At 38.2% G+C, this 19,299-nt stretch overlaps 1 protein-coding gene across 1 annotated transcript; it reads right to left on the bottom strand.

Moving 5' to 3' along the window:
- Positions 1 to 1,466: 1,466 nt before the first annotated feature.
- KNL1 (kinetochore scaffold 1) lies at positions 1,467 to 18,193 on the bottom strand. Its single transcript, XM_010215613.2, has 25 exons — positions 18,133 to 18,193; positions 17,674 to 17,713; positions 16,701 to 16,760; positions 16,123 to 16,184; positions 15,802 to 15,857; positions 15,319 to 15,364; positions 14,624 to 14,667; positions 14,230 to 14,282; positions 10,506 to 13,517; positions 9,648 to 9,783; positions 8,903 to 8,970; positions 8,681 to 8,779; positions 8,078 to 8,193; positions 7,191 to 7,281; positions 6,769 to 6,885; positions 6,201 to 6,288; positions 5,388 to 5,465; positions 5,029 to 5,068; positions 4,797 to 4,901; positions 4,276 to 4,376; positions 3,906 to 3,974; positions 3,643 to 3,752; positions 2,972 to 3,090; positions 2,144 to 2,266; positions 1,467 to 2,031 (listed from the first exon to the last, which is right to left on the bottom strand). The coding sequence occupies exons 1-25, from the start codon at positions 18,165 to 18,167 to the stop codon at positions 1,926 to 1,928; spliced, it is 4,974 nt and encodes a 1,657-aa protein (XP_010213915.2). The 5' UTR covers positions 18,168 to 18,193; the 3' UTR covers positions 1,467 to 1,925.
- Positions 18,194 to 19,299: the final 1,106 nt, after the last annotated feature.

Genomic DNA, 19,299 nt, shown 5'->3' with positions numbered 1-19,299 from the left:
AGAGCAATATGCAGCCGTTTTCTCCCGCTCGTGGCGGGCACCCTCAGACTTGCCCTGTGCATTTGAGAAGCCCCCAACGTCCTTGTGTTCAACTAGAGGGACGGGGGCGCAGACGGGGTGTCCCCCAGACGGGGGCTTCCTTCCACCTTTGCTTCCCACGTCACTTCCGTGGCCGTCATTTTTCCTCACAGACTCGCCTCACGCAACGACCCTCCCCTCCCCCCCCGAGAGGGGGGAGAGGCGGGCGGCATCACCGCGGCCCGGCGAGGCGGAGCCGGCGCTCGGGCCCCCGGCTGCGTGTCCCCCCGCCGCCCCTCCGCGGTCACTCACCCGCGGCGGGGCCCAGCCCGGCGCCGCCGCCGACCGTTACCGCGCGCGGCCACGGCCACTTCGGAGGAGCCCGCCGCGACGTCACGTGACGGCGCGCGCAGCGCCCGCCCGCTGCCGCGCACGCGCAGCTGGACGAGAGCGGGGCCGCGGGTGCCGCGCTCAGGGCCACGCCCCTTTTTAAAGGCGCCGCCGCGCCCGTTCCTGCTTGTTGATCATCACAGTGCTCCTCCTTTCACAGCTAATATTTATTTAGCTTTTTGGGGGTAATATAATAAGTATTGTTATCTGTATTCCCCCCCCCCCAAGCACGTAAATTAATTTTACAGAATTAAATAAGTTCCTGGGCTATAAAGCAGCCCAACTTTACAACCTGAATTGCAGTGGGGGCTGAAAGAACCGAGGGAGAAGGGGTTGTTATAGTAACTCTGTGTGCAAAAAAGGTTGAAAAAATGAGTCCAACAAAATTTAATTTGCAAAATTTCGTTGTTTGTGCAAACAGATAATCTCTAAAGAGATTTTAACAGTAATGGATCACAGCTGAGGCACTACAAAGGGGAAGGGAACTAAGAAATGACAGATGCTGTAAGACTGAATTCCTGAAGCCTGAGGAGTTTAAAAACATCCATAGAATTTAAATTAAGTGTAAAATTGGAGTTACATTAGTACTGCCACAATCATTTTCTATTGCAGTTGCAGGGTTGGTCCATTTTTATTTTGCTTAATCTGGTACACTTAGAAGCAAGGTGAAACAAAACATTCAGAGAAGAGGATAACACCTATGAACTACTGGAGCACCCTCTACCTGTTAATAATACTTACATAGTAACCTTAAGCAACTTGAAAGGTAATTTAGGTATTTAAGTATTTAGGGACTTTATTTAGTTGCAACTTTGGCACTAGTTTCAGAAATAAAAATCTCCCCTGAGCATCAGATCACAGAAGACTAACACTAGGAAACATGAGTAAAAAATACAAGTTAATATTTCAAAGAATCCTCTTAAATTGTTACCAAGAGGAGTAGCCAAATTTTCAGTCACAAATTTGTTTTAAATACAACAGTTATCACAAGTGGAAAAACAAGTTTTTAGATGAACTTCTACCCTCCAAATAGAAGGAAAAAATGAAAAGAGATTTAAAAAAAAAATCTATAAACACATACATGAAAATATTTTAAAAATCAACATATTTTACAGAGATACAAAAATTTGACAGCTGCCTACACCAAAGGGAGAGTTAAGAACTGCTAGGGCGCTTCAGCATCATAAATCATTCTGGATTAGCTCAGTAGCACCAGGCTCAACCTATGTTACAGACTATACAACAGCAACCTGGGAGACTATAAGGGGAATCCAAAAGCATCAGGCTGGGTTAATAAGAGGCATAAACACTTCCACTTTAGAGACATCTCCATTTAGGCTTTGCTTTAAAAGAGAAGCTTGGGACTTACACTGAGCATCCCAGATATCAGCCACTAGGCAAAATTCATAGCAAGCTGAGCAACTAACAAAGTTCATGGTTCAGTGAGGCTGCTGTAAATTCTTGTAAGAGGGGAGCCAAGGAATATCCAGTTTGACAGCTTCAGTCCAGCACGTGAATCATCTCGGACCTTGGAGCAGATTCTGATGAATTGAGCTGACCATTCTCCGCAGATAGTGGTAACCAGTTGGTACTTTGGACAGAACAGCAGAAATTTCCTCCTCGCTGGGAAAGATAAAATTATCACATTAATTTGCAAGGGCAGAAAACATTTAATCCAGTGCCCATAAGCTTAGAAACTTAATTTATACGGAGTGGTTCTTTTCACTGAACTCACCCAATGTTCCCAATTTTTGTTTGGGCAGTAAAAGGCAGTGAAGCTGAAGGGTAGTTGGCAGACAACGACAGGGTCAATGTGAACTTTGCAAAAGCTGTGGAACTGGAGAACAAAAGCTTCACTCTGTATGAAAATAAAAACAGCAGCAACAAAATCAATACAGAAATGTTCAAATGTACTGCTGCCTCTTTGGAATGAGGTTCCAAATGTGAAAAACAAGTGAGTCTTATTGCAAATAAGGGAGAAACTGTCACTAAGTACACAATGCTGAGCAAGGACATATTATTTGTGCATACTGTAAAGCAGGCCAAACATCCAAGAGGTCTTTTCCAAGTGAATAACCCACAACTGCCTGAACACAGGATGCATACAATGATACGAAAAGATTCTGAGGGGAAATATTTATCATATTTCCCTGGGGAATGACACAAGATGAGGAACTAGTTTGGCAAAGAGATATTCAGCCTTTCAAAACCAATTTTGCTTTGCTGAAGCAAACTGAAAATTTAGCCTGGAGTAAAAAGCGATTCTGCTTCCTCTCAATTTCTACACTCTGGCCCAATGCTCTAGGTGAGAGATTTAACTGAAACAGGAAAGCACCAAGTAGGGAGAGATTATGTAATAGTGTGGAAACTGGCTGAGCTCCATGCCTATGCACTTGGAGGTTATTTCTCAATTTTATTAAAAAAATACATTATTGTTAAAAATAATTACCTAAAAATCTCTGTCTCTGGAAGATGAATTTGAAAATCGTTCAAAGGTTTATTTTGTGATTGTCTACAGAAACTTTTTGAAGGATTGGTGCAAACTATGTACTAAGTTACTTACTCTGTGTCGTTGATATCTGTCTTTAGAAGATTAAATTTTCCACCCCATTTCTCCAGAAATTCAATCTCCTCTCCTAGGACCTTACAACGACTCACAACCAAAGAGATGTCATGAAGCACCTAAGGGGATAATCAGAAAACCAATCACACTGGAAATCAGGCTGGCAAACAACATGACACTTTAAAATACAGTTTATGCTGGAAAGTATACAAATATATATATAGTTTACCTGCTATTTCAATTTGGATGTTAAAATGAAATTGTACAAGTATAAGAATAAATATTTATTGCCCTAAGCGTCTCCCTTTTGCATTGTCAAGAGGGGTACACAGGTATTCAGGAATGCAAAGTTTGGTTTGGCAATTTAAATCACTTAAAGCAGAATGGTATTCAACACGATTCTTTAGTTCCACTTGTACAGTCACAAAAATGAATTTTAGAAATCACTAAGGCAGGCAGACATCAATATAACGCAGAAGGAAGAAGACATAGTTTAGAATATATGTTCAAGTAAATCAAATATATTCTCAATGAATGCCAAAAGAATACTTAAATTACAGTTTGCATTGAAGAAGCATTCAAAGTCACTTTTTTCCTCAACATTAGCCCTACTCTGCATGACAGAAATTCCACACTTTTCTCAAGTGTCACAGGCTTTCCTAGAACATTACCTGGGGCAAGTAGTGGAGTGTGGGACACCTTTCCTGCCAGCATCCTTTACTTTCAATGAACTGGAAGATGAGCCTTTGGACTAAACATGAAGAAAGTGGAGCTTCTTCCTCTGTAAGGTAAGAGATAAACATGCTGCTAGCAGTCTTTTTAAAGACATGTAGTAATACATCGGCGGAATAAAGAACCCCACAATTTTATAGATATGATCCCAAGAACAGTTAACCGGGGCAGCTACGTTTGAGCTACTCGAAAAGAATCTTACCATCCAGTAGAGATTCAAAGCTCATGCTCACTATCTTTCTGCAGGGAATGCCGCCAAAAAAATCACCATCTGAGAAGGAAAAAAAAGTAAAAAGTTATTTCCATACTTAGCTATGGAACCCTTTAAATTATTCAAATTCTACTTCAGCAACAGCTACTTAATATATACATTTCATCTTTTTTTATTGAAAGCCCATCGGGACACCCCTATCCAACCCTCAATTGATCACATCTTAGTTTACATATTCCCACTATATTTTGTTCAATTTCCCCTTGATGTCTTCACAGATTAAGAGCCTTTGTGTTTCTATTATATAACTATTGAAACTCTCAAACACATAAAACAAAAACTTACAACTTTTACAACTTACCAATTTGTGATCCAAAGACTACTGTGAATTCAACAGAATCATAAAGAAAAGTAAAGACTGCCTGTTGATCACTCCATTCACTAATTTCCCACTCATTGAAGCTTAAAAAAAAAAAAAAAAAAAAAATCAACCAACCAAAATTAACTGAAAGACAAAGGTCAGTGTATTAAGTGCACTTGCAACTATTACATAATATACTAAATAGCTCACCTTCCAATAGAACATAAAAATCTATGGGAAATACGAACATAACACTGTTGACAGAACCAAAAACATTTTTTAAAGTGTTCATTTTGGAATAACAGAATAGATAAAGACAACACATGGAAGTTACTGAACTCCTCATCCTAGACTTTCTATTCATCTGCATCCAAAGATGTGCCAAATTAAATAAAAAACAGAACAAAAACATTAATGTACAAACATAAGGACTAAGAACCCCCCCCCTTCCCCCAAAAAACTAACCAATCCAAAAAAACCCAACCTCAAAAAACAACACAAAAATTCTCAAAGGTCCTTACTTGTTGTATGTGTTCAGAAGTTCCTCACAGCCTTTTTCTTTCTTCTGTAGCTGATTTATCTCAGCAAGCACTTGCTCCTTCTCAGTCTCAAGATCTGACAGTTCTCTACAAAGAGAAAACAATTGCTTCAGGTGCTCCTGAGAGAGCAAACCACACTGATTAAGAAAAAGAAATCTCTAGAACTTGCATGTGCAGTCACTTTTAAGCTCCTCAGTTCCTTTTTAGGTCTTACCTTTGAAGTTCCTCTTCTTGAGCTCTTAGGTTTTCCAATTCTAAAAGAAAGAAGAAAAAAAAAAATACACCAGACTGCATACTGCAGACCAGAGCAGCAGAGAAAATCCTAACTTGCTCTGCTGTCCTTGTTTTTAACAATATGAAAGAATCCCATCCTCTTATATATAGATAGGTTATCAACAAAAATTACTACTTATTGAGCGGTCTAAGTGTTGGGTATAACAGCCAGCACACTCTTCAAATCATCCTGTTCCAGGTTTTAAAGTTCAAAACTTAAAATGGAAGGCAGTGGGAGCAGCAGTGTGGAGCATCACCATCTCCAAAACTTATAAACAAAGTGCAGTTACTATTCATTACCTTCGTCTATTTTTCTCCCTTTGGGCTCGCACCCTGCCTTTTCATCACATTCTGCTTCAAATTCATCCCAGCCAGAATCTATGGGAAAGAAATGTCAGAAGGTCTCAGCAGAACTCCCGGATTCAATGTTTAGATTCCATTTTTATTTATCTCCAGGTTCTGTAATTGTCAGAAGTTGAAAACTAGCCAAGAAAAAAGGTGTACAAGAAGCCGAAAAGGGTATCCATCAAAAACTTCAGAAAATTTAGAACTAGAAAATGATTTGTTTTTATTATACGCTTTCAAAGTCAATATAGCACAGTTTGATTTCCACTTAAGGCACCAGAAAAAATTTGTTAGAGAAAAAAGAAAAACACATAGGGCATTGCTAAGCTGCAGTCCCAAATACTGACTGCAAACTTTTGCACACTTAGCTGAACAAGTTTTAACCAGCTTAGATACTGCAAAGAGATCACTTTTGCAGGCCAGCAGGATTTGATGCTCTGCCAGGGTCGCCGGCAGGTTTTGCAGCTACACTAGCAGGTTTAGCCAACCTGGTTACATGTTCATAGGTTACAGTTAGAATTGTGTATTTCAGCATAGAGAGACTCCTAGTGTTTGCATACTGTATAAGAAATTTCTGAAAGACAAGCTTGTAGCCATGAATGAAGCTGATAAAGCCCTAAGAGATTACTTGAAACACAGGAATTTTAAAATTACAAGCCAGTACCAAACACAGGATCTTGAAGCGATTCTTTAAACAATAGCACTATAGAAAACAAAAGAGAGTGGACAAGAAAGCAGCAGATCAGTTACTAGTTTGGAAACACTTACCTCCTTCCAGAGCAGCAAGACAGCTCTCTGCCTCTGTGAGAATTTCATCCATTTGTGTTATTCTTGTCTGTAGTTTCTCCCATTGTTCCTAAGATGTGAAAAATAAGAAAGCATAGGATATTTCACAAGTTTCCCATTGTCCTTACAAAGGCATGAGATGATACATGTGACTAAATAAAAGTTTTCAAACGTTACCTATCACAATGCATCATCCTTTGTTAGTTACTAATACTGACAGATCATTACAATCTAAGGAGCTAATTTCTTACAGTATTTCCCATAACACTCCTTTTTTCTCCTCCCCTGTAACTTTACTCCAGGAAGCCCTTAGGCAGAACATGCTTACAGCTTGAGCATAAGACAGTCACTGTCCTAATGTGCTTTACATTTGCATACACACAAAAGGCAAACATGTTTAATAAGAGGGAAACTATCAGGAGGATGTACATTTACGTACATTAATTATGCTTCTAAACTTGTTAGGCTTGGCTTATACTATCTTTATATGGATGAAATATGGTAGATTCCACTTATGAACCTAACAATCCTCTGTCACCTGCCACATTACCTGTGTGCTCTGCAACAATTTGCTGTACAATGTCACTTTCCCATTGTGAGCAAGGATTTTACTTTCCTTGGTGAAAGAGGATTTCATTTTGTTCAATTCTGCTCCAAAGCTCTTCAGCTGTAGTGAAAGGAAAAATAAAGAGGAGAAAGCAAACAGGAATGTGAAACAAAATGTATTCAAACAACCTTTTATATTCTTTTTCCCTGCCGCCACTCCTCCTGCCCCTATGTCCCAGTTCTCTAGTAGCAGTGTTTGCTACTACAAACTCAAACTAACTTAAATTGACAATTTAAGTTTTGCTGTTTTACAGCAACATTTTCTCTCTCTCTCTCCAATATATGAAAAAGGACATATGCCCTCACACTCAAACCTTTGGCTTGTAACATGTTACTTGTGAACATTATCTCTTCAGGCTGTATTACCTCTTCATCGGAGCAGGTTCTCATCACTTCCCACAAGCTCCTATTTACATTCACCAAGAGTTGATTCTGGACACTTGCGTAAGGTTTTAATCTAAAACGCGGAGAAAAGACAGGGATGGTGAGGTTAGGGTTAGTTACAAACACATTGTGCACTTAAATAGCACATGGGTATTTGCACACATTCCCCTCTTCTAATTAAAACAGGGGAATGTAAATATTTCCATTTGATAGGGTCTCACAAATTAGAGAGGCCCTGCATAGCCTGGATTATATTGGAACCATGTTTGCCTAACTCCAGTGCATGAAGCTCCTCTTTCTATAGGCTTTTTGGTGGAGATGCAAATGATGAAGCAGAAAGTGAGAATACAAATTAGGGAAAAAATATCTTACTATTGATTTTGCATTTTTTTCATAAATTTTGATTTGATACTTAAATTGTAGCAGGCATAATGAATCAGACTAGAAGCATTTTTCAGATGAGAAAATAAATCATGCTTCCTTTACTTCAGTCTAATAGTGAAAAATTAGAGCAAACAACAACAAATCATAACCTGTTATTCTGCTTCCTATATTTGATCATTTTTGACACAACTCAAATTTTACTCTAACCCATTTGCTATGTAACTAAGTCATAATTAAAGTTTGATTTTTCTCAAATAATTTATCTCCACAAGATTCTTCAAGATTTTCCCTATATCCTATAAGTACACAACAAACTGGGTGCTCGCATAAACTAGGTTACCTATCATTTTTTGTTTTTCTCCATATGTAATGTACTAACTTTCCTCAAGCCATTCTGCCTGCAACCTGAGCTGAAAAAGGATAAATTACAAATATATGAAGCGAATGAAAAAAAACAACCAATCAAAAAAATCCAACAGACTTACTCATCTATCATTTGAGAAAGGACCTGGCAATCTTCTTCATAAATACGCAGTGTGGGCCGATACATGTATTGGCTGTAAAGCAGGTCTTCTGCAGTAGGTGGTGTGCTCGCTGTGTACTGGGGGAAACAAGGATAAAATTGTGGGGGAAAAGAAACAAGTAAAGGAAAAAAAAAATGCATACTTCTCAGAAACACTACCTTCCAATCAATTTGTGCACAGAAGCCTTCAAGGGACTTGGAAGCCTTATTGTGCAGAATAGCATTAAAAAAACCAACCAAACAAAAACACACAAATGGAGGCAACCTGTCCCACTAAAACCATTTTCTTCATTGGGCACTTGTCTTGTTTCATTCTGAGCCAAGACAATAACACAGCTTAAATAATTCATTTGACTTCTATGCCCCATGTTTCCTCATGTTTCAATACGGATTTCTTGTTGGGACATATGCTTCATCACTGATACTCAAAAATCTAAATTGTGAGTGATTAACTTCTTAAAAGGCAGACCTAAGAAATTTAATTCTTTCAATTTCACAGTTTTTTTTTTTTTTTTTTTTTTTTTGGTAAGGTCAATGATATGCACTTGAGAGGACTGCTACTCACATTAGCTGGAAGATGACTCTGTCGGGGTTTCTGAATTGGAATGTGGACTTGAAGAAGAGTAAAAAACTCTCCAACTGTGATAACACCACTTTGAAATTTCTGCAAAGGTCAGTACAAATGGTCAGTAAATACGTTACTGAAACACGAATACTTACTTGCATACACGCAAACAAATACTGTTCCTGTTATGACAAGAAGCTAGTGTCTCAGCTATTTACATACCTCCCATAAGTTATCTTCACAAATGCTGTCTATGAAAAGCTGAGATTCCATCTGGCTGCTTCGCTGAGCTAGACAGAAAGGAGATTGCTGTAGTTAAAAGTACTTATATGGAAATATACATATAAGCTCAGTAGCTCAGGAAAAAAGAAAAACACAATTTTAATGGGACATTTGACCCTTTCATCTGTTTCCAATGCTTAATGAAATTACTGAGGAAACAGCTACTCAGGACTCAGTTGATGAACAGCGAGGACTAGATGAAAAATATAAATGGATGGAATATAAATTTGAGTCAGACTAGTAATGAAATAAGAGATCAATTTTCGAAAAGTGGACCCCATGATTAATAAACTAGACAATAATGAGTCTGAATGGAGTCTGAGAAACAGACTCCAATCAATTTATTTATGGCATTTTAGGTAGACAGAGATCCAATAGCAGCTGAGCTGCCAATACCTTTCAGGGTAAGAACATGGTTTTCAAGTTCTGAGGCAGCAAGAGCTAGTCCCTCATTAAACGTGCGCCTTCCCCTAGGATAAGATGGAAGTTTCCATGGCTCCTCAGTATGTACAACCAGAATGTAGAAGCCATGATGCATACGTTTAAGTCTGACGAAAGAGTTCCATAGTAAGACAAAGATGTCAACTTTCCAAATTGAAATATATGCTATGAGGAGGCTCCAACTTGATTAAGCCAAAAGAACTAAAGAGAGAACTAAGTCTCATTTACAGTTGCTACGTCTTACTAGTTAATTCTGTGTCGGCCTTAACAGAATCCAGAGAGCTGCTGGTGTTGGCCTGCGTACATTCAGGGCTTTTAGCTGGAGAGTCTTCATCTTCGTGAATTTCTATTTGGCTTTTAGAGACAGCAGCAGAGATAACCTAAAATTAAGCAAGTTGAAAAGAAAAACAAATAACACCAAAACAGAAATAAATTAGTATGGTTATATTAAGGAAAAAAAAAAAAGAATGACAAGCAATAGTTTATATAGCTGATTGTTTCATTTTTAGCATGACAAACCTGCGTATGGCTACTCAAGCCATTTCCTACCCTGGCTTACAGGAAGTGAAGCTCCAAAAATCCTTCATTCACTTCTCAATCGCAGCAGTAGCCAACACAGCACATTCTCCTAGCTTTCCGAACTAGAAAGTTTGGAACATTTTGATGATGATCAACATTTGCCCAGATTTTCTTGTTTCCATGGCTATTTGTGCTGTCTAGAATATATCTAGTTTAAATTAATGGTCATATTTGGACTTTAAATAATTCTTTAGGACTTTCTAGATGCTTATACCTAGCAAACCTAGCAACAACTACGAAACAGCTCAGAGTTTTGAAGATTATTAGATCCTGAAGGATTAACAGGGTACTACAGAGAGAGCAACATAGTACTGATATAGCTCTTATTCTGTCTGTTTTTAGTGGTTAAGGAAAATTTTACTTATTTGTGCAGCTAGTTTTCACAATGGCAAAACAAGAGAAATATTGTGAAAAACACTACAAACATATGGTTAAGACAAACAAGACAATCTTAGATGTTTGCACTGCAAAATTCAAACAAAAGCCCTGTTAGTGTTCCCTGATAATGAGGGATTAGGCTCACCTGCAAGTCTTGGGAGGCCTCACCATCCAAAGATTCATCCATTTTGAGCTTCTTTAGCTTTGAAAGCTTTTCATCATGTTCCAAAGCTCTTTTGGGGCTGTTGGAGGCTTTTGCCTTTTCAGATTGAGTCCTTTGGTTGTAAGGGGTTTCTCTTTTGTTCATCTCATTGGAGTCTCCGTCTGGTTCAGAATTTACAGATTCATGTGAATCCATTTCTTCTAGGAAGACGGGAAGAAATTCCTCTGCTATAAAATGAGAAAGGTTTAGGTTCTGCCCACTACAGTTGTTGCCATCTGGGCTTTCTGCAGCGCCTGGGCTTACTTCAGAAACCACTGCTTCTATTTTGTTTGAAGATTTTACATTTATGTCTTTCTCACTAGAAACAGAAGGATTTCTTCTACTTGGTAATTTAGGCAGAAAGATACCTAGAGGGACATTTATTCCCTGATATTTGTCCTTAAGCGCCATATCCAAGTTTGCTTGTATTGGAGCAGCTCCGGATTCAAGACACACGTTCTCCTCCTCAGCAGTAGTTTTACCTGTGCTCAAAGTTTCCTCTGATGGAGCTGGTGATTCAGGAAAGGGGTCAACAGAAGTTACTTCAGAAACAGACACAAGTGCAGATCTCCTTCTAATATTTTCCAGTTTTGAACAAGTATTTAAAATATCTGTTAATTTAGATACCAGAGTGGGATCTATTTGATTTCCTGGAATGTCACTGACTGAAAGTTGCCCAGTCTGTTCAGAGTTCTTTTGGAAGTCTTCTGGAAGTTTCTCCCCCTCAGGTGAAAACACATCATTTTCATTTGATTTGTTGTCAGAAACTGGAACAATTCTCGAGCCATCCGTGACTAACTCTGCAGCTAGATCTTCCTGTCTAGATGAATCATCTTTCAAGACTTGGTTTCCTTGAGTACTAAGCATCTCAGGAACATTCTTCAGACAATCTGACTGCTGGATGGGAAGTGAAACATGAGACACCAGATCTTCACCTCCTTCATTGAAATCCATGAGAACATTACCTGAAAGCTTGACAGAGACTCTCCTTGACTTCAGTTTTCCTAGATCTTGTTCGTTTACAGAAACAGAATTATCTGTGGGACTGTGTGGTGTGCAGATATCCGAAATGTCTCCTGGAAGCGAGACCATATAAACAGAATCTGCTATTGCATCACTGTGGTCTCTAAAAGTTTCTTTTTCACTAGGAAACAGAAAGGCTGATGAAGCGGAATGGTCAGGCTTATCCTTAGACTCTGCAGGATATTCATCAGTTAGGTCTCTTGCACAAGGGGAATACGTTCCCTCGCTGCAAGAGGCTGACAACACACTCTGCGAGCTTGGTTGCCAAGTGCTTTTACATGACAGTTCTTTGGATTCTTTAACCTCATTACTAAGAGCAACACTATGAGGTGCAGTTATTTCCATATCCTCTTGGTTATCTGTAAACACAATGGTTTTATCCGCAGGAAGAGAAGAAATGGATGGTCTATCCTGTAAATCCATCTCACCACTTAATATAGCTGTATGAGTTTTAGTGATCTCCATATCCTCGGGGAAAACAAAGATAACTGTTTTGCCATTTAAAACAGCCTCCTTTCCAACCTGCTTAGCTAGGTTTAACCTGTCCTGAGATAAGATTCTTTCAACACTGTTATCAACAGTCATTTCCATGTCATTCTGTTTACCTGTAAACATAATTGTTTTATCAATGGAAGTTAAAGGAATAGACTGATCATGCTGCCTACCTTGCACAGAATTTTTTTGCAAAGCTCCGTTATATGTTTCAGTGTTTTCCATACGATCCATAACAAACATGGATGCTCTGCTATTTGAAAGAACCTCCTGTCCAGCCTCTCTATCCAAGTTGGGTTTATCATTACAGAGAACTTTTGGGATAATTTTATCAGCTAGATTTTTTGTAATGCCCCTATCATCATCACATGCTGGGTGTGAATGCTCTGCAGGCAAAGACTTTGTATTAGCTGTTTTTTCCATAGCTTTACCACATAAACTGCCAAGTCCCTTGGTACTTTCATTGTTGATTACGCCTGTATAATTCCCAGTGATTTCCATGTCATCGCCTGTAGAAAAAGCAACAGTTTTATCACACTGAAAGACAGTGTCAAAAGAAATAGATCCTGGAATCACAGACATTGTTTGGGGCTGTTGATCAATGGCTTGCAGCACTGTAGTATCTAGCCTGTTTTCAGCATTTACCATTGCCTTGTCTGTACAAAGCTGAGGGTTCTCCTGAATAGGCAGTTGCAGCGTAGGTGTTCTCTTTAATATAGAACTATTATCTAATTCTGTGGCTGGAAAATCCTTTTTGAAGTTTAGACTTAGATTCTCAATATTGGAGAAGGGAAAAGACAATTTTGCAGTATAATTAATTGTCATATCCATACCATCATCTGCAAACACCTCAGTAACATCCGCACACACCAATCGCTCTGGTGGAGCCTCATAAGTGCCAGGAAATACAGTCTTAACATCAGATGTCTGACATTTTGTCACTTCCATCCCATCATCTTGCCCACTAAAGATTTTTGTCACATTGCAGGTGGTTTCTGGTTCCTGAGAAGATAGGTATCCCGCTGATGACTGTGCCATGTCTTCTGAAACTTGTGAAGGACCAAAAAAAAGATTCTCTTTTTCAGGTCCTTCAACTGAATTAAGCACCTTTTTATTTGATTTCAGGCTCATCAAAAATGCATCGAAATTTAATTTTTTTCCTGTCATAACATCTGCTTTCTCTTCAGAAGATGGGCATGAATTATTTGAAGGATCACAGAAAAAATGAATTTCTTTGTTCGTTTCTGACTTTCCATCGTTAGACTTTAACCCAGCCAGAAATGCTGGGATATTCTCAGTTGTGTCAGTCTGATTGTTTTTCAGGCCATGTGTAATCACTGCAGTGTGAGGAGCTGTCATATCCATTTCATTTTCATCTGAAAAGATAACTGTTGTGTCATGCCTAGTTGTTCTTTGAATGGTGTTGTCTGCATTGTGCCACTAAAAAAGGGACCAGAAATGACAGTTACTGATACTTATCGCAAGTGATACAATAGTTTATTCTGCTTAAAGCAAAGTTCAACTAACGCAGCCCTAAGGTTAAGCTCTATCTTCTTTGAAGAAAAGAAAATCATTGCTTTGATTCCTCCTAGACAGGCAGTAGTAAAAACATTCAAAGAAAGATGGCAGATTCAATTATTACAGCATAATATATTTATATGGCAATGGTTGCTTAAGACCAACTTCATTCTTGCTTCAAACTGCATATAGTTTTAATGCATGAAATACAGTTGTGGGTTTTTTATAGTGTGCTTTATGAATTACATAAAATAAGCAGAGACAAAGTTTCATTTTGACCATTACAGCCTTGCAGAATACATGTTCTCAGCTACACTAGATCTTTTTTTAAATATGATTTAAGAAGGGCTAATTTATTGTTCTATATCGTGGAATTAAAAGCACCTAAGCTTTAATAACCAGACCTATTTGAACCATAAACTCCTCTGCATTCTTATCTAGAGTTGGAAAGAATGGAGCAACTAACTCAGCATGCGTTTTTAAAAATAAAGTTTCTCAGTATGGCAGTATAATGCTTACTAGATTGAGAAATATTTCAAAATATAGAGGATTCCATTTCCAAGGAATTTTACATGACCACAATGATTTCTCTTTTTAGGTAAAGGATAATAGATAAATAAAAGCCTTCATATACCTCAGCCTGCTGCACCAATGCCTGGATAGGGGCATGAAGCAAAGTGTCCATCCCTGTAAAAAAACAAACAAACAACCCTCCATTTGTTGAGCTAATTTTAATATTTTTCAATCCACTAAACTGAAGTCCTATGAGCTCATTTTATAAATATCACCTGCAGAATAAGCACAATTAAAACCAAATGCACCCCAAGATACATTTTCAGTAATCCATTGAGCATGTGCAGAAACTACCCACGCTTCTACAACACAATGCTTGCAGACAGCTTTATGAGACAAAGTGTGTTCATGTAACACTTGCCACAGTAGGATTATTAAAAATATTCTAAAAGAGTCAGTACTTTGGGATAAAAAAAAAATCATCATTTTGTTATTTAAACTATTTTAAAACTCACCAGTGATCTCACACTCAACAGCTTCAGGTTCTTGTTCTTCATTTCTGCAAAAGGTGAGTTAGGTAAATGGGTTGTTAAGAGACTTCCAACCAGAGAGCTTTAATAGCACAGTGAAAGGCAGAAAATCCAGGTGCATAGGTCCTAAGCAACTAGGCAAAAATAAACACTGCAAATAGCTCTGCAATATATTTTGGCTGAAGCTACAATATTACTGACCTAGGAGATCCTCTTGTCTTAGTATTCTATAAGCCATCAATCAATATGATAGCTGACATTTTCTTCTTCAGTAGCATTTTTTTTAAACTATAATCTTCCACAGTCGGTTATTCCTTTCTCTTTGGGGAACTGAAGCTGACCCCTCAAGTCAAAGTTGGCTTCTTTGTAAAATGAAAAGCTGCATATACTGACCAACTTGAATGGCTTTCAGCCTAACTTAACTGTCACCTTTATTAAGACATTTCTGCCTTTTTGTGAGTGACACACACACATATATATATGCATATATGATTTTAAAGTATTATTTCTCTCACTAATTAAAAGTACTCAACAATTTCATATCTAAGGTAATTATGTTGCATTTGAGGGAATTGTTGCATGTTTCTCTGAGGAAAAGCATTAACAGTTGCAGGTCAGGTGAAGAAATGTATCTATAGGATAGAGCTCTAGAATCATGGGAAATCTTTTTCCAAACTTACTGATTAAGCAAGACTTGTTTCCTTGTATCTGCTGCACACTCTAAATCTAATAAAAAATAGACATTAGAATGTGAAAAATAGCACAAAACAACCAAAGACAAAACAAACAAAAATTCTACAGTTCTTACTGTTGATATGCCTTTCTATCAAGGAATCACCCTAAGAAGCAGAGCAGTTGAAACTGCATTGGCCTTTCAGATCCCTCCTACCTAATCTCTGATGGAGGGATCATGCCATTCTGCTCAGCACTTGTTTGATACAAAACCCCAAATAACTTTTTTTTTTCTATTTGTAGTTGTAATTCCTGCTCTGAGATGCAATCTCTACAGAACTAGGAACTAATAGTTTCTTGACCAGTCCATCATAAGCAGTGGACCAAATCATTCCCTATCAGTGACCAACAAGCCTACTTCTTAATTTCAGGCTGAAATCCTGTTGCCAACAGTCTGTGCATCCCCTCAGGAGGAGGGGAAGGAGTTTTACCTGTATTTTCTTTCTCTGCCACTTCAGTCTTATGATCTCTCTGGAAGACTCTGAAGCTAAAAAACAAAATAATCAGTTGTGATTAGTAAAGAAAGTTTTTTAAAAAACAAACAAACAAAAAGAGCTAGGAAGAAAAACATGAATTATGGCTCTCTTGGAACTCAGAATATGTGAATTTCAATATAATTTAACAATTTCTTTCCTTGAATACCCACACATTTTTGTAAACAGCAGTTTGAGATGACACCAGGTTAATACCAATAAATTGCACTTTATGCTTAAATAAAGGATGTATATCTGCATGCTTTAGAACAAACTTACTTTATGGTGTCTGCAAAGCTGACACGTCGAGAGTTTTTCCGACGTCTTTCCACATTGATGTCCTGACAATAGGGAACAAAATAGGAACTGTCCTTTGTATATCAGACTATTTCACAAGCCAAAACAGGCACAGCTTTTCATTAAAAAAGTGCATGTGCGCACATACACATCAGAGCCCAACAAGTACATATTTTAATTTACCAACTTCCTTAAACTACTTTATATTTCCCCAGCTTCTCTCCTCCTGCTCTATAGATTGCCATCTCAGAAGTAAGGTCTAGAAAAAATCATCTTATAAATCTTTTATAATGGCTTTATAATGTAGCAGAAGCAAATTATCTGGTTATTCCTCTTTTCTTAGCAGAAAACACATTATGAGTATTCGTTACAACAAAAACATTAGTTACATTACTACTCAGTGTATTTTTGGTAACCTTTAATACCTCAAATATTATTCTATGGGAAGTTATTACTACAAGTGTTTTTTCTTGTGTTGTTCTAGTGACACAATTTACTCAGCAACAACTGAGAAGCTGAAAATGTTACGAGCATCAACAAGGAAGGATTTACAGGTGTACCTGAGTGAATTCATTCCCACTTCCAAGATCATGAAGAGGACTTCGTGGAGCCTTTAAAATCTAAAAGGAAATGAAATAGTTGAGAACATGAGTCGTAAGTGCCACCAAAGAAAATACCAAGCACCAGGCAGATGAAATAGTAATTTGCAGTTTTCTTACAGGGAGTTCAAGTATAAGTATTTCAAGTATCACCTGTGCAGAAAAAAAAAAACCCACTGCCCATCATCTGGCATGACTTATAATAGGCTTTTCCACTGGGCATTTGTCCCAGACTTATCTCACCTCACACGAACCTCGCACCAAAACACAGAAATTCTGTTGCAATTATAACTTTTTCTGATGTTATAGGAGCAGTCAAAGATTAGAGATATTGGATTTGACATCTCAGATAAGGGGGCTCTAACATAAAAGAATGAGAAGTCTCAGGCAAAGTGTTGCAGAAAAATCTTTTCTACCACAAAGATTTTAACTGAAGCAAGTGAGAGAGAGGCAGAATGTTGCATCATATTTTGGGAGGTAAACTGCAGTGGGAAGGCAAAAGAAAAGGAAAAGAGCACGAGAGGCCACCCTCTTTCCTACTTTTAATAACAATGTACCCCAGAGTTTATGCCTTATGCCTTATTTGGGAAGGATAGCCTTAAATAAACGAATTTTAAATAACTAAAGAAAATTTTCCACTGTGGTAAGCTCTGAAAAGTGAATTCAGTCTTGAGGGAGGATGAACAGATAACATTAAAAGGGGAAACTGCACGGTAAACATTTAGAAAGGGAGATTAAGAAAAAAAAAAAAAAAACACAGCTGTAAGTTAATTGGTAAAAATATTTTGACCCCCATTACCAAAAATTACACTAAAAGATCATGCTATAAAAGCATGTCTTCTTCACAAATTTTTGAGTCTGCCTTCACAGCTTCCATTTCTTTTTCTCAAACTCCCCCGTGGATTTGTTTAGGGAAATGTCTCAAGCTACTCACAGACGAAAGCCTTTTCCCTCTGATACGCTCTGTATTATCACTGTAGGAGAAAAAAAACAGAAGTGAATATTAACCCACAACTGTGCATCAAGATGTGTTTCTTGAACAATATTGCCACGTTTTTAAAAGTAAACTGATTGCTCTATTATTAAAAAAAAAAAAAAAAATAGCCAAGCTTGCCTGGAATAGTTAAGTCCAGCACTAACTCCAAACAAATAAGATTTGGAAAATTCAGCAGGTTCCCCTCAATTCCTCACGCTGGGTAGTCTCCAGCACTGCTATAATTTTTTCTCAGAGATTTCCTATATACAATAAAAGCAACTTTCTGCTATTTTTCTTTACAAAGGACAATGCATTGCATTCCAGAGGTGCTGAAGAGTATATTTGGATTAAGCAACACTTCACCTCTAAAAGACAACAGAATTTATACCATAAGAATCTTACAAACTTTCAACTTACTTTTCCATGTGAGGGTCTAAATAAGTATTGTCCATTGCTGAAGGACGTGCCTTTCCTATAACATACAGTACTGAAACACAAAAATATTAATGAACTTAGTAAGAAAACTGCACAAATTATAGATGAATATTAGTCTCACAAACAATCAGGAAAAAAAAAAAACCAGAGTATCATGGAATCAGTACTATAAAAATCAATACATGCAGTTTTATGTGCTTTTTTTCCCTAGATTTCAGCATGTATTGATCCATATGCATTTCCCCTTCTATCACTATGTAAAATATACCTATGTGGGGGCACTAAACCAATAGCATGTATCATTACCTTATTTTACACAGCAAAAAAAGCATCATAAGAATCCTGGCCTTACAAAGTGAGTTGTAAACCTGCAGAAAACAGATCTCTGCACAGAATCTCTCAGCTTTTGCCTTTCAAAGACAAACCTCAAGATACCTGAGGTTGGAAGAGACCTTTAGAGATCATCTAGTCCAACCCATCCTTCTCAAAGCAGGGTCAACTAGAACAGGTTGCTCAGGACATTGTTCCCATAAGATTTTGAACTGTACCTAAGGCAGTATTAAGCATGCAAATAATAATAGTCATAGAAACAAAGAAAAATTTCCAGGCCCATACTTTACTTGTAAACACAAAGCTAGCTTGACAAAAGCAATTTTTGTTTGTTTGTTTCTTTTGTGTTATTTTTGCAAAATAACTCCCAAAGGCATAGCAGAAATTTAGATCAGTTAAAAGGATTTCTGGTAGCCACCTCGAGATGAGGATGACCCGCACACGAGCACAGGTCTATGATGGTTTTATACACAGTCAACATATTTTTTCCTGTTTTGATCCCAATTTTTCTTCACCCTTCCTTGCACTGGATACTCCACACACACACACAAACACACACACACCTCACTAAGAGGTACAGTCCTCAGCAACCCGCCAAAACTAGTTAACAGCCCCCCAGTACTTATGCCAGTGTTTGCCCAGGAACAAATCTTTCGTGTTGGCCAACACGGGGCTTTATCAGCCGGTTTACCCGGAGCCTCCTGCTCCCTGTGGCGATGCTGACCTCACCTCGGCCCGCCACACACCGGCCTCTGCACCAGCAGGCCGCGCTTTTCCCTCCCGCCCTTTGTCTCTCGCCCCCACAGCCGTCAACGAGCG

This window comes from Tinamus guttatus, unplaced genomic scaffold (assembly GCF_059628265.1).
Source record: "Tinamus guttatus ecotype Peru unplaced genomic scaffold, ASM5962826v1 Tinamus_guttatus_pri_ptg000546l, whole genome shotgun sequence".
Lineage (NCBI taxonomy): Eukaryota > Metazoa > Chordata > Aves > Tinamiformes > Tinamidae > Tinamus > Tinamus guttatus.
Note: the sequence above shows the minus strand (reverse complement) of the source record. Positions and strands in the feature narration are given on the sequence as shown.

What these genes read in the sequence shown, in the direction of transcription:
- KNL1 (XM_010215613.2), bottom strand. Translation starts at nt 18,167, where the DNA reads ATGGACAATACTTATTTAGACCCTCACATGGAAAA. An exon ending in GAACCTGCTCCGATGAAGAG is followed by an intron (nt 6,886 to 7,190) that starts GTAATACAGCCT and finishes CTTTCACTACAG; the next exon opens with CTGAAGAGCTTTGGAGCAGA. An exon ending in CACTCCACTACTTGCCCCAG is followed by an intron (nt 3,091 to 3,642) that starts GTAATGTTCTAG and finishes TTATCCCCTTAG; the next exon opens with GTGCTTCATGACATCTCTTT.